Source organism: Chaetodon auriga, chromosome 2 (genome assembly GCF_051107435.1).
Source record: "Chaetodon auriga isolate fChaAug3 chromosome 2, fChaAug3.hap1, whole genome shotgun sequence".
Lineage (NCBI taxonomy): Eukaryota > Metazoa > Chordata > Actinopteri > Chaetodontiformes > Chaetodontidae > Chaetodon > Chaetodon auriga.
In genome coordinates this window covers 24,617,196-24,641,481 of record NC_135075.1, presented here as the reverse complement: position 1 = coordinate 24,641,481, position 24,286 = coordinate 24,617,196, and the positions used below count along the sequence as shown (strand labels likewise).

The following is a 24,286-nucleotide window of genomic DNA, read 5'->3' as shown; positions in this document are numbered from 1 at the left end:
ACAGTATATGAGACGTACAGTCATACAACAGTGCAACGCTTGAAACCACTGGATGTACAATGCAAGGTGCACACAGATCCTCAGCTTCTCCTGCTGCCCAGAACATTCGATTCAAGGCAAAATGAACCTTTCACACACACAGACACACACACACACTGCAGATCTTGAAGAATAATTCAACGTGCTGCTCTAACTGTGGAAGGAATGCTGAATGGAAAGGCCTTGGACTTTGACAATGTGCCCTGAACAGCACAGCAGTGTTCGGGTTAATCGTCAATGGACGAGGCTGCGCTTCAGTGTCAGAGAATGATGGAGCGCTGGCTGGGTCTTCACATCATTATATGCATTAAATGAAGATGCAGTGTTTTCACGCCTATTGTGCACAAACAGAAACAGGGGTGGACACAATAACAGGAACACAAACAAGACAGTTAATCAAGCTGCTGATTGAGAATTAAGACTATTAAGTCTGGCTTCATCCTCTTAAATGGGAGGATTTGATGCCCTCCTTTGTCATAGATGTGAGTAAAATAGCCCTGTATTGAGTACATATACTAGCCAATAAAAGTGTCTTAAACTCTGTTAAAAAGGTGTTGCCTGCACACTGAGGCTGTAGGGTGTGTTGATGTGCAGGACTGCAAGATAACCGCACACACAAACACATACGTCCTTTTTTATATACAGAGAAAAGATGTTTTCCTTATGGTTGGTTCCTTTCAGCTGGGAAGTCAACCAGCAGCCACTGCCAGTGGATATAAACTGTACAAATGTTACCTGTGTTTTTCTTCCCCCTCTTCAAAAATGTACACTCCCTCTACTGTACAATCAAAAGTGTCATTTCCTGAAGCACCGCTGGAACACAGCCTTGAGGCAACTGAGGTGTGCGAGCATCAGTCTCCTGCTGCTTTAATTAAATGCATACTGCATTATCACAGTGCACACAATCAAATAGGCGTATGCTGCCAAGGACAAGAAACATCTGTCCAAGCAAAGGAAAAAATCCCAAATGGCCACAGCCCAGCCCCTATCAGTGACAACTAGCTTCAGGATTTATTGGATGAGCTAATCCATGACGGCATTTATTTCCCCAGTTTGCTGTTGTAATTTTTCTTTTTGTCCACCAGCAACGACGTGGTCACTCGCAGACTCTGGTCATAACTGCTTTCATCACTCACTGCCTAACAGTAAGAGCTGGATTCTTTACATATGTGATGGTGGAAATCGTTTCAGTTCCACAGAAACTTACAGTAAGAAGCAATAAACGCCTTCTGTTATTGCCTCATGTTTTAGTTCAACAATGTACCAATGAAACTAATGTCTAGGTTGATCTGGACAGCACGTCAGTCCGCTAGTGCCATCTTCTGGACAGAGTTGTTATCACAAGCATGACTTGGGTTTGAGGCTGAATGGGCATTCTTCATTCATTCACTGGTTACATCAATTTGAGCACAAACTGGGATGAGAGAGAGGGATCATGTGAGGGGCTGTGAAAATGTGATTGAGGAAGAGGGCAAAGGGGAAGCATGTGTCAGTGACAAGAAGTGTCTGTTTCAGCACTGCTGCCTGAGGGTGTGTGTGTGTGTGTGTGTGTCTGATGGGTTTTGAACATCTGCAGAGCCATGCGGTGGTCCTGTAGGTCGAGATGCAGACGTACTGAGAATGCAGACTGTGCCCTGAGACCGTGAAGGGAGCCCACACAGAAACGTCCTTGACTCACAATTTGTTTTGGGAAGAAGTGACTTCACCAAAGCAGCACTTCCTGTCCTTCTACTTTCTTTTTTCTTCTTCCCGCTCACTCGAGGGACCTCATCGCTCAGCCCGGAGAGGTAACGGTCAACATTTGCTGCAGTTTGAAATGAAATCCCCTCCCACTGCTACTCCCCCGCCTCCCAAGCCCTCCCTCACAGCTTCCCTCTCCTGCACTCATGAAATCACCTCGAGACAGGCTCCTTCCTACGTAGCCAATCGGTGAGCTTTGTGGGATTTATGGCTCCTATATTCAAAGCTCCATAAAATGTGTATTACAACGGGCATGTGTTTCTGTGATTGCATGCGTCTGCATGTGTTCGTACAAATAAAGTAACCGAAATTAAATTAAGGACACCCTTTCAGTGACTTTACAAAAATATCCACCATCAATTTAGCGGAGCGTTTTCTGTCTTTTCTCATGACTTAAGACAAAACAGAACCATGAATCTCTGAAGCTATACTGTTAATTGTGAACGGGTGGCAAAGAAGTCCTCCCACAAAAGATGGTCACATTAGGAGAGTCGCTGTTTTACAACTTCCTGTTCAGAGCCCTGCCTGGGGCTCTTACAAATAATCCATTGCTGCTGAACTTTTGCTCTCAGATGAATAGGTACCAGTGCTGGTACTGCAAAACATCGACGCCATAAACAACAAATTACTGTCTTTCATAAGACGCTGAATTTAGGAGTAAAGCTTTAAAAATTACATGCAAACTTAAAAAAAAAATTTAAAAAAAAGCAGCAGGACTCCTCTGGGAATATAATCCATGACATATTCTGCTAATAAGCTCCCTAGTTAGTGAGCAGGATCTGCCATTTAAAGTAGCCTACTGATTCGTCAGCCAAGCCTCAGTGATCCTAGGGGTGTCCAATTAGCAGCTTAAACTTCCATTACCACAAAATAAGACTTCTTGGATCAAACATCAGTGACCGTTTGCCTAAAATACATCCAAGAAATGAAACACGGTCAGACTCGAGCCAGGCTGTTGGACGTACCTTCATCAGCACGGTTTGGCTAATTTGACTCAGGAAAGTAATTAGAGATGCTCATTGACATATTTTAAATGCGGGCTCTGAAGAAACCAGATTAACTAAATTACCAGCACATAAGAAAGAATCTAATCTATCCCCTGGGGAAACTGGCTGCAGTGCACACCCTTTAGAAATCTGATTTAATGTTCCATGCGCTCAGACAAAAGGCCGTAGCACCACTGTTTTCTTAAGCACTGTGTCCCCCAAACTAATAACAATAAGCTGTGTTCTGTTGTTTTCTGTTTGAGATGGGTGTGAATCCAAAATCTTTGACTGTAGATAAGAAAAGAAGGACAAGAAGGAAAATTGCATGTTCACAACATGTTTGGCAACAGCTCCGGATTTTTGTGGTCTCTAAAGTACAGGGTAAATCTGAAGGGGACTCCTCGTGAGAAAGCACAGGCACAAAATCACAAAGCGTCTCTTTTGATATTGAACTTGGTTGCTTTGATTCTCCTGAGACGTCATACTCTTCAGACAGCACTTAGCACACATGCTCCGAGGATGCATGGAAGTAAAAAGTCCAAACCTCAAATCTGTTCAAAAAAACACTTGCAAGTTAAACTAAAATACACATTGCTGTCAGAAATAATCTACAACACCGGCAGATCTATGATGATTGCAATGTACTGTAACTGAAGTGCGGCAGCTAAAAGGGAAAGGGAGGCTATGTTTTCAAACTCCATAAACTGCAACAGATGTGCACAGTCAATATACTACAAACAAATAAAGCCATATGAAGCCAGCCTATAGGCTTTAAATCACAGGATGCCAGTGGTAGAAATGTTTTCCAGACCAGCTTTCTGTAAAGGACCGTAAGGAGGAATGCACTTACTTAATGCACGCACTGGCTGCGCTGGTTTCCTGCTCTGTGACCACGGCGAGCTCCTCTGTGACACTTCAGACCAAACCCTGTCACAAAACAGGATTGAGATGAGTTCTGACTGTACGTGCACATGAACATTTATTATTACCTTCAAGCTACAATGACACGAAGGAGGGGAATGAATGTGGAGTTAAAACATAAATCTTTACAAGTCACAAAAACAGGTAAAAATAATCAAGGTATTAAGCTCCGTACAAGAGTGACAAAGTTTGAAGTGGAAATATACAAAGAAAAACGCTTAATTGCTGAGGTTTGTCATGTTGCCCGTTGTTGAAGAAAAGGTCTACTCTGTGCCTTCTGCCATCTGACAAGAAGCTGTGATTCACGAGGACTCAAGTAGCAGAAATACTTAACAAGCTAACAGTCTAATGAATGTTTTACTGGGGTGACATGACTGCTGCCGTCCAGCTGTGGCTGCTGTAATGGGCACACCACTGATTTTACTCTTGGGGTTTTCAGCAAAGCTCATCTTGAGTCACAGTGAGGGGCCAATTGCCCACCTCGACTCCCTGCTGTTTGAGCTGAATGTTTGATAGGGGTCTGGCAAGGAGGAAGGAGGGGTAACAGGGAGGAAATGGGGTGATGGGGGGAAGGATGGGGCCAAAACTGGGACAGGGAGACTACGGGCACTGGGACTGGGATCAAATTACAAGGCCGTTTCCCATGTAAGATGTAGCTGCGGTCCGGTTTACTTTTCTCGACTCGACTGTTGCTGCTACTTTTTGTTGTCCAGGAGGGTGGAGCCTTTTTTTTTTTTTTTTTTTTTTTTTAACAAGTCATTTAGCATACCTTCACCAGTGGTTCCAGATGTGTGATTTTACAGAGAGCATGAGAACTGCTAGCAAAAGAGCTAGCAAAGACTCTCAAGTAGCAGGGGGGCTGGTTGCTTTCAGGGGTGTGTGGAAGTGTGAAAGGTTTAAGCGGATCCTGTGGTGTCTTCACTAGAGGGACGGCTGTTGTTGATTGATGGCCTGGCGGAGTGGTGGGGGGCTTCGGGCCACTGAAATGGATTAATATCATTAGCATAACAGTGGATGGCTCTATTGTTTTGGAGTATGATATTCTGCTCCACGGTCTATCTCCGTAAGCCTATTAAGGACCAGAGTGTCACTGCCTATTGTCAGCTATCACCTTTCATTGTGTAGTGGATTACTGCTGCCGTCCAGACAGGCTTCACAGCTCAAGCAGACATTGCAACCCAGTGTGAGCAAAGGATGAAGAAATGATCACCAGAAAGCATTATGTGGTGTTGCAACAAACATCACACATGCCGCAGCTTAATCACGGTGGATTCAAGCTCAGAACTGCATATTTAACATAGAAGTCCAAAGATTTAATGGCATTTGAAGAATGCTGCACTTATTTTTTTTCTTGTAAAAACACACAACATCCCAACAAGACCCCATTCTACTCCTTCCCTCCGTCTGCCTTGCTTCTTCGCAATGGGTGGGGGCACAGAGGAAGGGTTAAAGTAACCAGTGGAAGACTGGGGTGTAGGGCTGGGCCTCAGTGAGGGAGGAGGGCGGGAGGGGAGGGGAGGGGGGGCTGTATAAAAACTGACAGAACACAAGTGGTGCTTTATCCACCCTGTCCCGCTCTGGGTAAGAGGAAACCCTAAAGTGCTCAGGCTCCGCCAGCTTCACCCTTGTCTTTCTCTGTCTTTTCCCTCACACCCGTCGGACGCTCGGGACGAGAATGGCAGCATCCTCCGCACGCACAACAAACGGGCCCTGCAAAGTGTTGGCTTTCGCTCTGCTCCTCATCGCCTCGCTCTTGAACGGTGAGTAGTTAAAAATGCTTAAATGTCAACTTCTCAGAGATCGGATGGCCATGCATAGGGGGAGAGGGAGGGCCAGGAGGGGTGGGGTTGGGGTGGAGGAGTGTTCGTTTGAATGGTCTTTGAGTTGAGTCCAGGTTTTAACCCTACAACTCTTTTACTCTCTGGAATGCTAACACACTATCTCCACACTGAAAGCAAATCTCTAACGTGTCAGACTGTATATGTTTTGAAAAAGATTTGATAATGTTTTCTTTCTCCAATATGCTGAGAGAAAAACATTTCTTTGGGCCACAGCTTGGCAAACAAAGGGACCATTCTTGAGAGAACATTTCTATAATTACAGAGAGGCAGAGGGAAGTCTGAAATCGATTTAAAGCTAAAATCTCTATCTTGTGATTTTACAGTATGACGCATGTTCTCATAATTTTCCTTTTAACCTTTCACTATTCAGTGTTCAAGCATTTGTGAGCCTTCCTCTGGAGCTATGTTTGCTATTTCATTGACCTGACTCCCATCATCTTCAAGGACTTTGAGAAATGTGTGTATTTATATTTAGCTGGTTGTAATGTGAGACCAGCTGAAGCGTGAGAAGAGGGTGTGGAGTTCGGTTATTAATGTACATTTCAAATGTGGCGGTACTGATATAGTCGCGGCTTTACTGAGGCATCAGGGAGGACTAACGATGTTAAACTATGTGTAAAGGTGACATGTGGCTCACATGGCTGAGCTCTCTGCACAGGAAGAATTCTTTATCAGCTCTTGTCTAGATTAAACATCTGCAACATCTTCACGCCATCTTACCAATTCAACTCAGGTTGTTCGCTTCTGACAAAAACACCAAATTTTGTGCAATGCAGGATGTACTGTACACCGTCTGAACTCAGTCCAAACCCATTTTAAAATGCGTCCACTTTAGTTCAAGTGCAAGTCCAAACTGATATGAGAGGAAATCAAAACCTACTCAAAACCAAGAGCACGAGGCAAAAAACAATGTTTGTAAAAAATACTGCTCAGCGCTTTGCTTAAGTGTAAAGATTCATCTGGAAGCGTGATTGCATAAGACTCCAGTTTTGTCAGCCATACAAGTCGCCTGCAGTGGCAGGAAGAAAAAATTAGAGATGGATCATTTGGAGAAAAAAAAAAACCAGATCTGTGAAACTTTGGAGACGGATATGCCGAGCTCAAATCTAAACAAACACGAAGCGAGCCCAAGATGTCAAACAAATGGAGCTGAGAATTAACCACAGCGATACTATCATCCACGATGCTCTCTGTTGTGGCTGGAAATGAATCACACACAGGGGTGCTTAATTCAAACCTTCTGTCCCGTTCAGGGGACGTATCTTATAGGAATGAGATCATCAGCAGTGAGAGAGGCAGCTGCATCTGCTTTGAAAAACAAAACTGCCTTGACATCATGTCAACCTATAGACTCAGAACCAGAGGCAGCGAAACTTTTATTCTACTTTTAGCTATTGATGTGAACTGCAATGTTGATCTTCTCTGAGAAATCACAAGTAACTAACACGAAGCAACTCCAAACATGTGACACGCCGCAGCCGTGCCGAACGCATGTGTCAAACAAGATGAAGAGCGACGGCGCAGATATCAGATATTACACAGATGGGAAATGAAGCGAAGAAAAAAAAGAAGACCACGCAAGTTTACTTCAACTACAGGATGAAGCATCTGTCTCCTGAGAAACATTAAAAAAAAATGAAACCTCTCTTGCTGGATTGTCTTGTCAGCCCTGAAGTAGGGAGCAGGGCAGAGTTATGTAAGAAGAGGAAAGCTGGGCTAACTGTACAACTTTACTGTGATGAGGTCAGAGCGGATTCACAGATGTTAGCGAGTGTAACGGTCACCCAGGCAACCCGGAGGGGGGGTCGTGGTAGCAGAGGCTGAACAGGAGATGGTCAGAGACACCAGGGGGAAAGCCCCTGAAGTGACTGAAGTATACCGATGAGGCAATGCACACAGATTCACCTTCTTATGAACGAAATGACTGGAATATTTCAGTCTAAATATCTGAAAACTGTACTTATAAACAATTTTCATAATTCAGTCTAAGCTCTGCCGGGGCGTGAAGTGGTTTTAGGAGGCTCTCGAGTTAAGCAACAAACCCTGCCCAACCTTGCTGCCAACCCCAGAGCATGCGATTATGTAAATCATTGTTTGTGCAGAGCCCATTGAAATAACAGATGCACCAAAGAATCGCTGAAACAATGTCAACAACGCAGCGCTCATTCCACTCATGAAGAAAGTAGCACAGGGCGAGCCAAGTCAAATCCCAAGTCAAGTGCGCCAGCGGTGGCAAGGAGACATCTGGGCGGACACACACACACACACACACACACACACACACACACACACACACACACACACACACACACACACACACACACACACACACACAAGAGCTTCATTCACCCGGGATAGTTTTTTTCATCCTCTCTTAATAGGAGAAAGGCTGCTTTTCCACTCAGCTCTTAACGGATTTGTCTTTGAACTTTTTCCAGCATCTGTACTTTCAGCCTCTATTTACTCTGTGTATTCACATGCAGTAAGCGTTGACATGGAGCAGCCAAACAAGCTGCTTCATCAAACAAGCAGTATGTGACCTGTGCCATCAATTAGATAGACAGATGGGACACTGAAGTCAAAGCCTGAGCATCAGATGGCAACACCGACTACTGTAAAAAGTCAAAATGAAAGCAAGCGATGTTTTAAAAGTAGGGAACCACTCTTTACACTCCAGATCAGTGTCTTAATGGTCTATTATGCTTGTTTTTCAATACAACTGCTTGGATGTGTGTGCAAGTAATTACTCTAGTAGATTTTTTTTAAAAGATATGTCTCAATTTCTTCCTGGAGAAAATCAATGTTGAGCCTTTGCGCGACTGATGCTCAAATCTGCCTCACTCTGCAACAGGATCTCCCAACAGTCTACCTGCATGCACTCAAAGCAGACAGGCTCATTCGAGGTAATGCACACGGCAGAGAAACTGTAGTGGCCAATTGTGAGCGGGCGTGTGTGTTGGAAGGGGGCGTGGTGGTGGTGGTGGTGGGGGGGTTATAATGTTCCCAATTGAAAGCAGATGCCATGTCTCCTGATTGTGGTCCCCAGAAACAGCCAGCCTGCGTTCGATAAGGAGCTGCACTTGGCCTCGGGGTTGGGTTGGGTGAACGCTGCAGCTGGGCAGCGTTGGGTGAAGTAAGTGCTGCTTCTACTGGGGCCTGATTGAAACCATGAGATCCAGTTGCTTTTCTGCCAAGAGAGAAGAATGGGCCGGGTTCTGCTATTAATCGCTGTGACAGGAACGACAGGGGAGGGGGCGCAGTGGGGGGGGTCAAGATAGCGGGGTCAGCAGTCTGTTGTTTCAAAGAGGGTAGAGTTGCAGGGCATGTTTAACCCTAAGGGACCAGGCTCCAATGTCACATTCCTCAGCACGCTCTTAACTCTCAAATTCAGATTCCTTAAGAGCAGCAGGATGTTAAATCATGAAAACACTGATTAAGAAAACACGCTGAACGAACGACGCTTCCATTAGTGCAGAATACTGTCAAAAAAAGCCAAAAAGATGTAAACACTTATGGGGCTGAACAACATGATGAAAAAATAAAATAGCACATGTTTATTTCTGCAATGTATTTAAACAATTTCACAGTACAAACTTCTGATTAGCTTCTGTAGCTACGTTTGAAACAAGGAGAACGGAGTTTTAGGCTCTTTGTTAGAGTGGATTTTGATTGACTTTCATTGTGTTTTTTAACAATTACATCAGAATTATGGGAGGCCAAATTAGCAAACCTTAAATTAATAAAGGCATTAGAGAGAAATCACACTTCCTGTTTTGTCTCCACCTTCTATTTAACTTTTTACTGAAAATCCACAAAGGGGTGAGAGTGGGAGGGGTGGGGCGGAGGAGCCGCGGTCTTGGATCATATTTCTATCCAACTGACGCCACAGTGATGTCAGAGAACCTCTGAAGCGCCATTTTGACATTACAAATTTGAGGCAGGGCCAGGAGCAGCAGAGGAAGGGAAATTCCACTTGAAGATAATTCAATTAAGCATTTCTGTAATTTTTGTTCAGCATTACTTTGAAGTAATGCGAATCGTGTTACACTTAACTGGAAGGCATACAATCATATTTGTAAGAAAAGAAAGCCCACATAAAATTACCTACTCAAATGTTACTCTGAAAAACATAATGGTTTTGTTACTGATTTTTATTGTTATGGTTGTTGACCTGATGCTGATTAACTACCACGCAGGGGCGTAAAGGGAATCCTACGCTGGGCCGTCAGTGCTGCCTCGTCCCACAGACCGCCCTCAAACACTGTACAAGCCATCCACACACACCATGCAGACAGATACATAAGGAATATTTCCAGGACACGTAACCCTGACAGAAAAGAGGAGACGATATGCCTTGAGAGAGTTTATAGAACTTGTCTTGGTTGTACAGACTCTCACACACTCAGTCAAAACAGTTTTGACATCTATTCAGCTTCAATCCAGCAGAAAAAAACGGGTTCTGGCAATGGTCACAGCTGCAAAATTCATTTGTGGATAAAAAAGATCTGAGATAAATCTTATGGCCTGAGAGTTGGACTCTTGACTTCCAGAGAAAAGACTGTCTCATGTGGTAACTGCTGCATGCTGCATGTGACAGGAAGGGTGCTAGTAGAACCTCAATCACTGGGACTTTGACATGGTGGTCCAATAACGTGTGCAGACCATTATCACCTCACCATGCCCCATTACACAGCAAAGGCTTTTCCCTGACAGAAGCAGGGAGAGGCTGGGGGCAAAGGGGGTATAAAGCCATATTTCTGGGGTCAGTCCCTCCTGAACATAGCTCAGGACTTCTCTGAAAGCCAGGCTAGGACTGGAGGTCAAAGCCAGCGGTTCATGTTTCACGTATAGACACACAATAGGGTGCACAGTCAAAGATGTGCTGTTTAGATGAATGGGTGCATTGGCTGCATTCAGGAGAGGGCGAGCTAAGTTGCACAACATCTTAAATTTGAAACAGTGAAACTTGACGTGAAAATCTTTCTATCCATTAGAGGAACTACAGCACATCTGGTCAGTGAAGTACTGTACTGGCAGAGTTTTCAGGCTTGAAGTCATTATGAGAAGGAGTATAAATAAGAAGTTATGCAAAGAAAAAGAGCCTAATGTGGAACTTGTGCATGTTTAGCCACTGCATACACCATGAAGCAAATGTAAATGTGAAAGTTGGCAAAGCTTTCCAGGGCAACAGAAGACAAAGTAGCTGTTACAATATGGCTCTTGGCATTTTAGTTTGCATTACATATGCCGTGGGAGGTGTGAGAGCTGAAGCCTACACCTCACCTCCATAGATGCCTGAGATTAGCTGTGCGTGACTGGGAGAGGGTGAGCAGACAGGGAGGGTTGGGAGGGCTAAGGGCGTGGAACTGCAAGCTTGTCTTCTTCTAAAGCCTGCCACATTCCTCCATCCAGAGTCCCAAGAGATGGGGGGTGCGGGGGAGAGCATTTCCAGACCGCAGCCGTCACTCAGAGCAATATGGTGGGAAAATCTTCAAGAGAGCAATGAAGTCAGGGCCCGGGCTGTATAACACATGGAGTCAAGGCTGATTAGGTTTGTCGTGTTTGTGCAATGATAGCGAGACACACGACTGGTGACTGAAATCTTGGCTGCTTTTTGACATGGCACAAAAAGAAGGAATGAAAGAGAAGTCTGTGTGGTTGTGAGGGGCTGACGCGAGGCTGAGGGGCTGTGGACGTCTCTGGTGTACAGTATGCATGGAATAGTTCAGTCAAATCAGTGAATAATCACCTTTAGCTGTGGCTCCTGTTGAGGGTAGAGGGCAGTGAAGTGGTGATGGATTCACCCTGTCAGGAAGTGTGCTGACTTCACACAGGGAGCAGCGCCGCAGCAAACACCAGGGACACCACTGTATCAGCTACAGCACAAAGGTACAGGAGGCCACAATCTCATTTCAAAGGAACAAGACTTCTTGCAGCTCCTCTTGTCTTCATACACAGTAAATAAATATTAACAAAGCAAGACTTTATGGCTGTTCTGTAAAAAAAAAAATCTAGGTTTCGCCTGAAATGAAGAATAGCCAGACTTTTAGGGCCACAATGAAAACAAAACAATAAAAAGTGGTCAATCAGATCCTGCTGTTTCTGTAAATGTTGGTCATAAGAGGCAATTATACGCCGAGATTTCATTCCTTCTGGGCTCTGGCCTGTCAGGAAAGTTGTTTTTGTGTAGTGAGTGATGGCTGGTCAGAGCGCTGGACACAGTTTACTGGCAGTGCTGCAAAAACAGACCATGTCTTACTGTGTCTGAAGCTAAATAAGCATGTTTTGCTTTAGGAAAATGTAGCAGGCAAGTTTTACAAGAGCACTTGAGGTGCCATGACATCATTAGCACAAGACTAGTAAAACAGTTGCTTTTTATGGTATGGATTTAAAATGTTCCTTAACCCCTCAAACTCAAACGTGTGCAGTAGAAACAGTGTCAATTCCATTGTGGTTCCCTCCATTTTAAAAAGGAAATATGAATTCATTTCCAGTCACTCGCCACAATATCTCAACAAAATCCCACCAGAGACCACCCAAAACCCTAAACTGCCTCTGAAAACTAAACACATCCATGAGCCACAGAGTCAATCTTTTGACTTTTTTAACTTACAGCAGTTGACGAGTTTTACCATCCAGTCCACTACAAATCACCCGCTGCCATAAAGGGGTCACAGAGCTGAAACAACACATTTCAGCCTCTCACATTTGTATGAGTAAGCCTGATTTATGACTACTATCTCACCCATTTTCAACCTCATCCTCTCCAGCAAAATAAACAGACAGACCACCCAGAGGTGGGTGAGGGGTGGCAGCTGTAGGCTGCAGACCAGGGGTCTACTGGACTGACTTAGCAAGGTTAGGGAGTCCTTGACCTGTAGCTGGTCCACACCCACGCTAATGCTCCTAATGTTAAACTAGAGACGCCACAGACAGATAGATGAGGCAAATTCTGCAACGTTCTGGCTCCTAAGTGAAACTTGAGCATGTCTACAAGAGAGCTTTTTCACCCTTTAGTCTAGGTTTGACTTGAGTAAGGAAAGCACAAAAACGGTCAAAAAGAGGTCAGCGACTGTGATGCATGTTCTCATTTACTCTAACCAGCTACTAACAGTGGGTTTATTTGCCCTGTTAAGATACTGTATGACAGACAGCTGCAAAGGACAGTTGTTAACACTAATACCAGAAGACCTCCTTGGAGATTACTGCCCCACCTGCCAGCACGGCACACACACTGTTTACTCTGTACTTTTGGCACCTGCCTGTCACAATGATTTATCAAAGGAAGTCAGTGGACATGTGTCACAGAGCCACCACTGTGTGAATGTATGTGTGAAAACCTCAACTACTGACTGGAGACAGTGAGACGACCATGAGGAGACAATGGGAGGAAGAGAAGAGGAGGAAAAACAACTCATTTTGTACAAGGAAGGAAATAACATGGGGTGTGACGTGTTAAAGTGACCAATGAAAAAAGAAAGAAAGGGAAGTGTATCATTACTTCTAAAGGTTTTTGGATTTCACTTGAGTATATAACATAACTATTAAGCTATGAAAAATACAATGACAATTTATCGCAGACGCTATAGGAATGCTGAATTACTCTAATTAGAGAGGTATTTAATTAGCAGATTACTAAACATAAGTAAGTTACACATGTTTTGTTATGCTGTAAAACGTTGGTTTCCATCATTTGTTCTGGCCATGTCAACAAACTCGCTACACAAAGGCCACGAGGCCAAAACATTAGACGATACAAATACAATTACAACTTTATGACTATGGCGCTTCCATTTCAAGATCTAACTACGACTGAAAACAAAGCCAGCAAGTAAATTCAGTCTTAATTTAAACAACAGAACAAGCACCGGTTACATTTGGTTCAACAGGGGGCAGCACGCTGCAATTACAAAGCTGAAATCAATCATAAACTCAATCTGCCAACCAGCGAGGACTGACATAGCGAGAAAGTGAGAAGTAATGAGATCTGCAGTGGCAAGGCATTATGGGAATGTTTTTAGAGTGAAGTAATGCTGTTGTTATGAGACAGAGAGAGGGAAATCTGGGTAAAAGGAATGCAATTTGACCTGAGCAAATCACAGCAGCTCAGTGACTGCAGGGTGTGGCAGCATATTTTACAAATTAGCGCATAAAAGAAAAGGTGGCCTGGACGTTTTCCAGATTATTACAACTTTGGAGGTGAAATAATTTACAGATGAAAGAAGCCCAGTTGAATTATCCTATCAAGGCTTTGATTTAGTGTTGCAATTTATCAAGGACTCTTACCCCAAAGTCATATGACTCCCTGAAAATGGAAAATGGCATAATGGCCTGTTGCATTATTCAAAAATGTGGAAAAAGTGATGTTTTCAATGGCATCATTACCTGGCACCTTTCAGCCGCACATTTAATCAGGGCATTCAACTGTTTAACAGGGTTGATGGAAAATCATTCCACTCACATTAATATATCTCAGAAACTTACTTTGTACATCCCATCTGTGCCTAACCTAAAGTGAGTCACTGTGACCGCAGGATCTTTTGAAAAACCTCAGAGTGAGAAAGATTGCATTTCAAAGTGAATGACTTCATGACGTGATCCACGGATCTGAGAGCATCACTTATCTGCTGCAATGAGATCTATTACCTAATCTTCCATCACTGCACAGGCCTCATGGGACCCAAAGAAATCTGACTGTGAGCACACCAAAGAGCTCTCACGCACCGCATGAGTTCACGCATCAGGCTGATAATTGACGTTAAGATAGCACAGTGGTGAAAACCGCAGATCATCTCAGCTCTGAGCTTCAATCTAACGTTACAACTTTATCAAATCATCGCTTGGAGAACAATCATGAGTTAGTGTGAATAATACCTCCTGATTCTTCTGAGTAGCTGTACTCAACACAAACACTGGGCAAGATTATTCTCTAAAAATATACTTTTTCTTTAATCAGACCACCCTTTTTTGGTGATGGTATGAACACTTTATTGCCTTCAAGAAATGACAAATTAAAGGAAAATGCAAAACAGTCCTCTAAAACAGCAGCAAGTGAGCGTAAGTGGAGTTCAGCACAGAAATAATAAACCCAAGATAATGACAAACAATTAAAATGGAGCATTTAAAAGCCAAACTCTGCTGTGATTGACAGTTTGTATCACGCTATCTAGTGTGCACTGCATCCTTCTGGTTTTAAACTATTTGGCACAAACCCATTATAGAGCTAAAAGCGTGTTTTATGTGAGCTGAGAGATTTCCCTAAGAAGCTCATAGCATTTGTCCCGATGGGAGGGAACAGGAGGTCACAGCTTTCGCCTGGGAGGACCAGTCCAGATCTTGTACTGAGGGACGGTTCATTTGCTGAGGCTGAGCAGAGGAATTAGTCCACCAGTGGGTTATTAATTACAGACAGTTCCTCAGCGCTGACACCCGTGGATTTAAGGTCACGCCGTAAGAGTTGGTGTAAGGTGTTACTGCACAGCACAAGCACAAACTCAAACTGTGATGAAGCTGATAAGAGTAACTAATGAAAGAAAATTTCCACTAAAGCACATTAATTTGACAACACTAGCTTATGAAAAAGCTTTGTAACACAAGTGTATCTGTAGGATTTATGTCAGAACGGGATGTTTTCTCGCAGATGTAATTATGTGCCATTGTATTCATGTAAATGAGGTAATTTATATGCAAATTGTATTTTTCAAACAAAGTGACATAAATCCTAATTCTGATTTTACAGCAGGAGTCGTGGCACAGGACGTGGACGTGGTCACAGCGACGGTGCCACCTGTGGAAGCAGGGGCACACGTACGAGGAGACATGATTCCACAGACAACTGAAGCTCCCAGTAAGAAACACTGACTAACACCACCACTCATTTCTAACAAAATCCTTTGGAAGTTTACTACAATGACCTATCAGTGCAACCGATTCGCTCACATTATTTGTTTTTTGTCAATCTATGTGCATATTTGTGATGACTGATTTAACTTTACTAACAAAATGAATGCATTAAGACCCTTCCGAAACACAGCTGAGCTCAATCATTGGTCCCTGCCAACATGATATACACTTAAAACCACAACAGGTCATATTTGAAAGACTGTATTATTCAGCCACGGTCCCAAAAAAGTTAGGACGCCATGTAAAACCTAAATAAAAACAGACATCAGACATCAGTTTTACAGTGTTCCTGAGCCCATGTAGTGATCTCCTTTATACAATCATGTGTTCACAAAGTGGTGACTGAGCCTTTCAAGGATGTAACCAATGAACCTGTTTACCTGTGGAATGTTCCAAACAGGTGTTTTTGGAGCATTCCACATCTTTCCCAGTCTTTTGTTGCTCCTGTCCCAACGTGTTTGAAGAGTCAAATGCAGAATAAGCAGATATTTACAAAAATCAATGAAGCTGATGAGGTAAAACAATAAATATATTTTCTTTATGTTGTTTTTATGTGAGTATGTTTGTCAAACAGGATTAGCAAGTTGTCGCATTCTGTTTTATTTATTTTTACACACCATCTCAACTTCTTTGGAATCAGGATTGTAGTAATGTAGAGACAAAAGCAAAAACAAGCCCGAACAACATGGTTAAAGAGAGGAAGACGAGGAAGGAAATGTCCAAGTCAAGCACTGATGGAGCTGATCCAATTCACAGAACAGAACATCGTACCTTCTTTGTGTCTGTATCAACTGTGAAACCAAACCTCTACACCTCTACAAACTGTAAATTCTATCTATCTATATAAAGCCTATTTGTGCTCTTTCCTATCGAACAAATTAAGTAAAGCTTTTTCAATTGCTTTTGCAGTGTCAGAGGATCCACAAGTTATCGTTTTCCCTAGTGTGGGCTCTCTAGAACCGACTGAACAGACAACAGCAGCAACAGCTACAGAAGAGGCAGAAGAGGCAGGAGACAACAAGGAGACCGCAGCTCCAGAGGGGGCAGCCGAGAGGAGTGACTTCACAGTCGAGGTGCATACTGAGAGACCAGTAATCGTGCAACCACAGACCCCAGCACCCTTTCCTGGCAGAGGCGACGGCCCCAACAACCTACCACAGGTGAGATAAAGAACCACCCTTCAGATCACTCAGCCTGTCATAAACGTAGTCATAAGATCACTGGTTTGTAATATGCAGTCTGGCTGTAGGTGCAGGGTTACACTGAGAGACTTGAGATTGAGGCTTAACATATCTATCACGAGTCTTACTCTGGCATGATGGGACACATTTTGTCCACTTTTTTGTAAGATGTTTCAAATGACATTAAGTAATGACACTATTTGCAAATAGTGCTAAAGGAGAGAGGGAAGAGTGAAAGTATGTTTTGCATAAGAAAATGAGTATAGCAAGGTGTAGTACTGGGAAGAGCATCTCCACGGGCCACATTTGTTTGGGCTTGTTTGCAAATGTTGTGCTTCCAGACAAAATTGGACACCAATTTGTAGTGTATGAATAATTGATCTCAATCCCATAACCAGTGGGACTCTAAGAAAAACAAAATGCTGTGTACCATAACATGTTGAAAGCATTGGCCACAAACCTTAAAAATTCTATGCGATTTGGCCGAGGACATGCAGGATGACACAAGGGGAAAGTCGTGGGATAAACAAGGAGTTTTGGTTTCTCTCTGCAGCCTGTGCCACGGGATGATGTCGTCTGTGTCAGCAAAGAGGCGGTCCAGGACAAGAACGCTGTCAGTCTAAAACTTAAGACCTCTTCCAACTGCGTAAGTTCAGAAAACACCTCGTTCTATCTGTTTACGCATCTGCTTAGTTGTGGAATATAAGAAAAATCTATTTGTGTGGCAGAAAGAGAAAAAAAACAAACAAGTTTTTGTCTTAAAGATACATTTTCAGTAGTATTAATGACAAAGCAGAGAGGGCAGTTCAGAATCTTTCAGGGGTCATGCAGGAGTGCAAAATATTCATGCACATACACAAACTGCACTAGAAAGGGAAACAGTCTCTGGCTTGGTTTTGATGCCATTCCCAGTTGGCTATCAGCTTGCTAAATACAAGTTCAGCAGGAAATTCTTTCTCATTTAAGAGGCAGTGACAGCTATCTGTGGCTCTCATATCGCCTGAGCAGCAGATGTATTATTCAGCATTGCAGCAAGATATACAACAGAGGGCTCCTTGCATACTCAGACAAAGAGAACTTTATTATTTTGGCTCCATCCAACTCAACACTTTAAGTCATGGTTTAATCTTATTTGGTGCAACCTGCAATCCTGTAAGTGTGTAAACTATTTAAATGTTTCTTAAGGACATTATTATGTAATGTAATATTGCTCAGTGAGGAGGAGTGAAGCACTGAGGAGGCTCTGAAGGCTTTGACTCCTGCATTGCTTAAGGAGTGGATTACTTCTGTAATGGAATTTTGTTTTTGTTGATCTAAGATACTGGATGAAAGGACGATGGAGTTGTATACAGAGTAGGTTCTGGTAATATCTCCATCCAGCTGAGTGATGGAGGGGATCATCTAGTGTTTCAGTGCATGCAATGTTGGTGCCCTAGCAGAGAAAATGTCAAGACCAAATGTCATTATATATTAAAAAACAGAGAAAAGCAAAGATTTCCAGACAGAGGTCACTATTTCCTGTAGTCTTGTAAGACAGCCATCTGTACACCCCTGAACCGGGATCAAAGCCTCCTACAGTGTGGCAGACTTGTGATGTTTGGATCAGATTACATCAGGAAAAAGGTTGTGCGCAGGTTTGTGAGAGCTCTTACTGAAATGAAGAGAAAGAAAGATAAAGTAACAGAGAGTAAAGGGATTAGAGGTGTTGTGGAACATTCAAGGCGATGTTGAAAACAGGCATTGTGACTGTGCAGGGAGGGGATGATTTGATTTGAAAATATGATCAATTAAACCATTCCTGTGTTGAAATTAAAAGAGTTTCATGTGTGATTAGTTTTGATTTTGGTCTCCTTGCAGGAAGACACTAAAGTGAGGATTGAAAGCGTTCTGCAGGAGCTGTGTTCTGAAGACTGTAAACTTGAGCTCTTCCAGGAGGACAACACGGACGAAATTCTTGTCTCTGGAAAGTATGTTGAAGGTCAGTAACATTCTTGTGGTAATTAAAACAATTAAAAAAAATGGAGAGAGCACATTGTTACACCTCATGAACCTTCAGATGATATACAATCAGCCTCAGGTGAGCAGCTGTTACAGTATGAGGTTGCTTTGTTAGTTTAATAAGTGGCGACATTTAACATTAAACCTGCATTAATATTGGCTCCATTGCTCCAAAACTCTAAAGACTCTAATTTACTTTACTGGCAGCGTTTCTACTTCAACTTTCTTGTGAAATAAAAATGTACTGTAAGAGAAAAAATACTAACAAATACTTTTTTTGTTGTTTGCAGCTGATGTTGCTGGCATGGCTAACAAGTTTAACAATGACAACATCAAAGATAAGGTACAGTACCACTTTTGTTGCATATTACAAATACTCTACACATGTATGTCTCTTTTATTAGTATTATTGTAGTTTTATTGTATTCTATATATTATAAAATATTCAGTCCAGTTGGGAACTGTAGAGCCGTGATTATGTGTGACTGATTCTCCTCCAAACGCTTTATGGTTAACTTTTCTGGGCATGACCGAGGCGTGTATCAAGCAATTACTGGATGTCACATGTTCAGTCTACATCACACCATGCACCACGAAGGGCCTGTGAAATACACATCCAACAGTAAATAGTTATATCCAACAGACTCAGCCATCACAAATTTGCTGGTTGACTCATAATGAAACTAGATGGGGAAAATACACTGGGGAGAAGAAAAACAGAGTTTGGAGACTTTTCCAAAGGCTTCGAGCTGCCAGGCTGACAGTTTGTGTGACAAACAAAAAGCCCACAAACAATCCACTTGTCAGCTGCAAAACATTTTTTCTACTACCTAGGGAACAATCTCGGGTTATGGGTGTGCCTGTCACTCCCCGCTGTCTCTTGCATTCAACATGCAGTACATTTCCCTCTTCACTCCACCATACACTGAATGACCTTATTAGCAATTTACCAGTGTTTCAGCCAAACAGTCACTCTTCATTATACTGTCTACGGTCTGCTGACTGCCATCTTTTTGTTCTGACCCTGTCTTGAAGCCAGAGGAAATACTGCCAATTCTGTAGGTACTTCTCCGTAAACAAAGGTTTTGGGTGGGGTTGTTTTTTTCGTCTAACAGACAATGGTAACCGGATAATGAAAACCCCTTCTGCCAGTATAATAATTACACACAAAGCACACCTTAACATCTGCTTTGTATCTCAAGTTTTCATGCGTGTCAGATTCGGTCTGTACAGAGTGTTTGACGATTTGTTTGCTTTCCTAGAGGCACTGTGATTTTGACTTGGTATAGCAGACACACAATGTCAACACTAATTTGTTCTCATTTTTGTTAGACTGATGTGGAGGAGGCTGTTCCTCGTTGGGGGAAGAACTCAAAATTGGTGCTGGTTTCCCTGCTGCTGACTGGCCTGTTGCTGGCTGCGCTGCTGGTAGCTGGTTATTACCTCAAGACCCACCGCAAGAACTCCAAAGGAGTTAGACTGGTGAGTAGATTAGAGCTGTTTTGCTCTGTTAACACCTAATGAACCAACAATCTGCAGCTGTTGATATCGCAGGAAACATTAAAGTGGTTTTTCACATCACAGATATCAGATATATCACAGATGTAAAAAGTGATGATACATTGATAAGTTTTCATTACCACATGTTTAAAACAATACTATCAAATGCATATTTAGCAGTGATCATATTGGAAGTAACTCAGCTATTAAAAAACATTGAGAATCGTCTTTTTATCCTAGTATCGTGATAAAACATTTGTTTTGTTTACTACACTTAAATATATTCATGAGTTCAGCTATTAAACAAAGTGTACTGATACTGGTAGCAAGCCTAGATACCTTAAAAAGAAATCCCACCTGGAGCAACATTCTCTGTCTACCCTGCATTGCCCTCCTCAGTGAAGGTAAAGAAAAGCATTGCGGGCTGGCAGTGAAGCAACCAACTCTACTGCCATTACCTGCAATAATTTGGCCCCACAAGATTCAGTTGACTATGGAAACTGTACACCGTGGCTGTTTATTTGAAAGAGGAACATATGGATTTGAGGTCAAAGGGATGGTTATCCCGTGGTCAATTCCTTACTCAAGGGAGGACATGCTTGACTCGCATGTTCCGTAACTCAAAGCAACATGGAGTGCTCTCTGTTCTACTTCAACCCCTTGCCAGGGGGCTACAGATGGTTTTAGTTTTTTTCCTCTCAAGCTCATGACATCATTTCGTAAAGCGTTTACATATGGGGGCACACCCATGTGATGGTTTCGCTGGAATGGATTGCTTACTTGCCTTTGTTTGGCATCTTATTTATTGGACTAAGTTTTGGTCACAGGCGTCAAATATTATCCTCAAAGACAGACAAAGCACCACACCAACTTAACCAAAATCACTTACAACATTTCATATTTTCAGCTAGAAGCAAAAGAACAAGCATGCACATTGTTAACCTCTCAACAGTAAAGCAATTACCGACACCCATCTGAGTGTACGCACAGCTGAAACCCATAAAACTCTTTAACAAAGAATGCATTTGTTTAGTTTTGCCCACAAACACCCACTTGTGCGCATGTCATATTTGAACAGTGAAATCAAACTTGTTGGTGTTCAGTGTGTATCTTTAACATGCATGAGCTCTCATATCACTGTTGTCTGTGTGCTTTTCTTAGGCCGAGTCTTTCCAGGTGGATGAGGAGAACCAGGCCAATACCCTGGTGTCCGTGGCTCCCCTGCCCCAGGAGCCCCTTGACAAGCCTACTGTCAATGGCGAGTCTCCACCAGAAAATGGGACCAACCCTGCGCCGACTACTAATGGACACTCTGCTACCCAGACCCCTGTGGCTGACACGGAGATGTGAATCATGACACCCCAGACCCACCCATCACCCACTGTGACACACTACCCACAAGCCCCTCTGCTGCCTCAGAGACTGTCGACACACTGAGACAAAGCCAACATGATTCCATCAAACACATTCACCTCCCGTCTTCCTCTCCTCAACCATGACGATGACAACAATGATGAAGCTCATGACTATGATGATGATAAAGCCTGTAATGTGAAAAGTTTGGGACCACTGGCCTTTGCTGGTGTCAAGAGGAGCCTACAGTACAAATGCTGTGTTTGGGACTGAGACTGCTAAGCAGGGCACCAACTGGGATTTCTCAGCTGCCCTGACTTCAGTCCAGTTGTAACAATCATTGTATAATCACCAAATAATGCCAAATATGTGCTGTTGAGCCCAGACGAAGAAGCAGAGAATGCTCTATTACTTCAATCCACGCTTGTGGTGCAATGAAACCAATGAAGCCAGGCAGTTGAAAGGAGACCAGTTTTTGTGCCATTGTAAAAAGGACTGACGCTCACTGCTTGATTGTTTTTTTTCTATGTGATTCAGGAAATGTTTGTTTTTGTAGCCTCTATTTGCCTTAACCTCGTTGAAACCTGTTGTGTGTGAGATGGGCAAAAACGAAGTGAATGAAAAGGATCCATCAAGATTGAATTCAATGAAAAGTTGGCTATATTTTTCCAAATTGTCAGAATGTAATAAAAAAAATAGTTTGTTATCATTGTAAACATTCGTCGCAGAAACCAAAGAGCAGTTGACATAGAATTAGCAATGTACAAAATAGTTAAAAGATAGTGAGCAACAAGTCTGTTCTTTGGTTTTCTGAGGAATGAATTAATGCTACCAAGCTATTCTTAACATGGAAATGTCAGCTGTCAGTATTTGCCTCAATGCTTTTAGACTGAAATCTTGATAACTACTGACCTTTGGTCAAAGTTTGACTGGGAAACCAGGTTGCGAAGTACACTTCTATTTTTGTGGCTGAGGTGATTTCCATTATGATGCTTGTGTACAGTGTTTTTGTTTCTTTTTTCCTAAAACAATGTTAATTTTTCCAACTGTCTTCGGGAATGGTGAAACGCAGCTGCAAATTCAGCAAGAAAGGAAAACACGGAAAACTAAAAATAGACTGGGGGGGGGGTTAAGTTGCAGAGCTGGTGAACAAATCACTGCCATGAAATCCCAACACAACTTAAAGCAGGTTCAGCATTCCCAAGATCATCTCTGTCTCCTTGTTGATATAAAACATTTTTACATCAACGGTACACACTTCTTAGCTTCTCTTTAAAACAATGTGCTGCATGTGTAAATACACCTGCTTTCTCTGTTAGTAGTACCTGTGCCTGACTCATAAACTGTGATTGTTGACAATATCTGTGTGGGTTGTCTTCAGCTTAGTTGTGCTGTGCTTACTTCACTTATGAACAGAAACATTTAAAGACAAACAAACATGTATAAAAAATGCTTCACACCAGTTCCAGTAACATAACTCTTTTCACATTATAATATGCATAGCTATACTCAGGAGATCAATCAATATCATGCACACACACACTCTCATACACACTTCTCGGAAGGCAAAGATGATTTGACAAGTAGTTTAGGTGCTTGCATATAAATACAACGGCGTTAGATATAAACAAGCTAAACAAGTTGATTCACATGAGCATTCGAGTCTGAATGGTGCAGTGAAGTACAGGACTACAGTATAAACTGGAACATATACAGTTATAATGCATATCCAAGATCTATGGTCTCTTAAAATTCTCTTAAAGACCCAGATACTTAATATGGGTTGTCCACCATCTTAATATACAACTGTGAAGTACAGTATCGTCATTATCCTAAATGGCATCACCAAAAACAATGGACACTATCATGAAAAGTCCTCTCCTGCTAAGCAGTAGTCTTGACCCTTGAAAATGAAATAAAATATGATTTATTGCAAGCAAATAATTCCTAATTTAATCTCAGCCAAAGGCAATGACAAATTAAATGAGCTCACTTTAAAATGGACACTTGAACTTGATTGTCCCTCTCAAATGAATATAAATTACTCATGTTGAATGAAACAAACTTTAAATAAAATTTAATGGAAAAACAGAATCCAACACTGGTACAAGAAAACTATTCCTACTGTGCTTACAGAATTAGATTATGCAAGGTTTTCAGTCATTGTTTCTACTGAAATGCAAATCAATACTTTGACTAAGGCAGAAGAGAAAACAGCCTGTAGAACTTAAGCCTGTAGTTTGAATGTGCAAATCCAAAAACGTGCCATTATCAGAGAGCTTCACTGAACTCAAGTCACAAGAGTGATGGTGATTCCTTGATAGATAAGTTGGATCTACATACACACACTATCAACATACACACACACATATGTACACACATATACATATATATACACACATGTATATAGATGTGTATATCTACATCTATCTATATATACCTATAATATATATATGAGCTTGTTGTTGTCAGCACACACACACACACACACACACACACACACACACACATACATATATATGTACACATATATGTGTATGTGTGTCTCTATCTAAGTAAAATAGTAATAAATAAAATATCCAAATAAAAATTTCGATGAATATTTGCCAAATTCAAGACGATCTTCAGCTGGCACCTCCCATTAAGCCTTATTTGTAAAGGCTTAATTTGAATGCTCTCAATTTGTATAAGCACACCTGTGACTGGATGCCTTCTGCTCCTTCAAGTGTAGTAAAGACCAACAACGGGATGAGAAAGCTCCACAGAAGGAAACCTCAACGTCAACTCAGTATGAAGAAAAGTGCTGTCAGATTTCTCATTCTCA

The 24,286-nt window shown here is 42.3% G+C and overlaps 1 protein-coding gene across 1 annotated transcript; it reads left to right on the top strand.

Moving 5' to 3' along the window:
• The first annotated feature begins 5,264 nt into the window (after positions 1–5,264).
• Positions 5,265–22,819, top strand: LOC143331377 (hematopoietic progenitor cell antigen CD34). Its single transcript, XM_076748177.1, has 8 exons — positions 5,265–5,446; positions 15,267–15,374; positions 16,340–16,590; positions 17,165–17,257; positions 18,469–18,589; positions 18,900–18,952; positions 19,942–20,091; positions 21,271–22,819. Exons 1-8 carry the CDS (start codon positions 5,362–5,364, stop codon positions 21,457–21,459), a joined length of 1,050 nt encoding a protein of 349 aa, XP_076604292.1. The 5' UTR covers positions 5,265–5,361; the 3' UTR covers positions 21,460–22,819.
• The last annotated feature ends 1,467 nt before the right edge of the window (positions 22,820–24,286 follow it).

Coding starts and splice junctions, on each gene's coding strand:
- LOC143331377 (XM_076748177.1), top strand. CDS start 5,362: ATGGCAGCATCCTCCGCACGCACAACAAACGGGCCCTGCAAAGTGTTG. Junction 15,375..16,339: donor ACAGACAACTGAAGCTCCCA/GTAAGAAACACT, acceptor TTGCTTTTGCAG/TGTCAGAGGATCCACAAGTT. Junction 18,590..18,899: donor CTCTGGAAAGTATGTTGAAG/GTCAGTAACATT, acceptor TGTTGTTTGCAG/CTGATGTTGCTGGCATGGCT.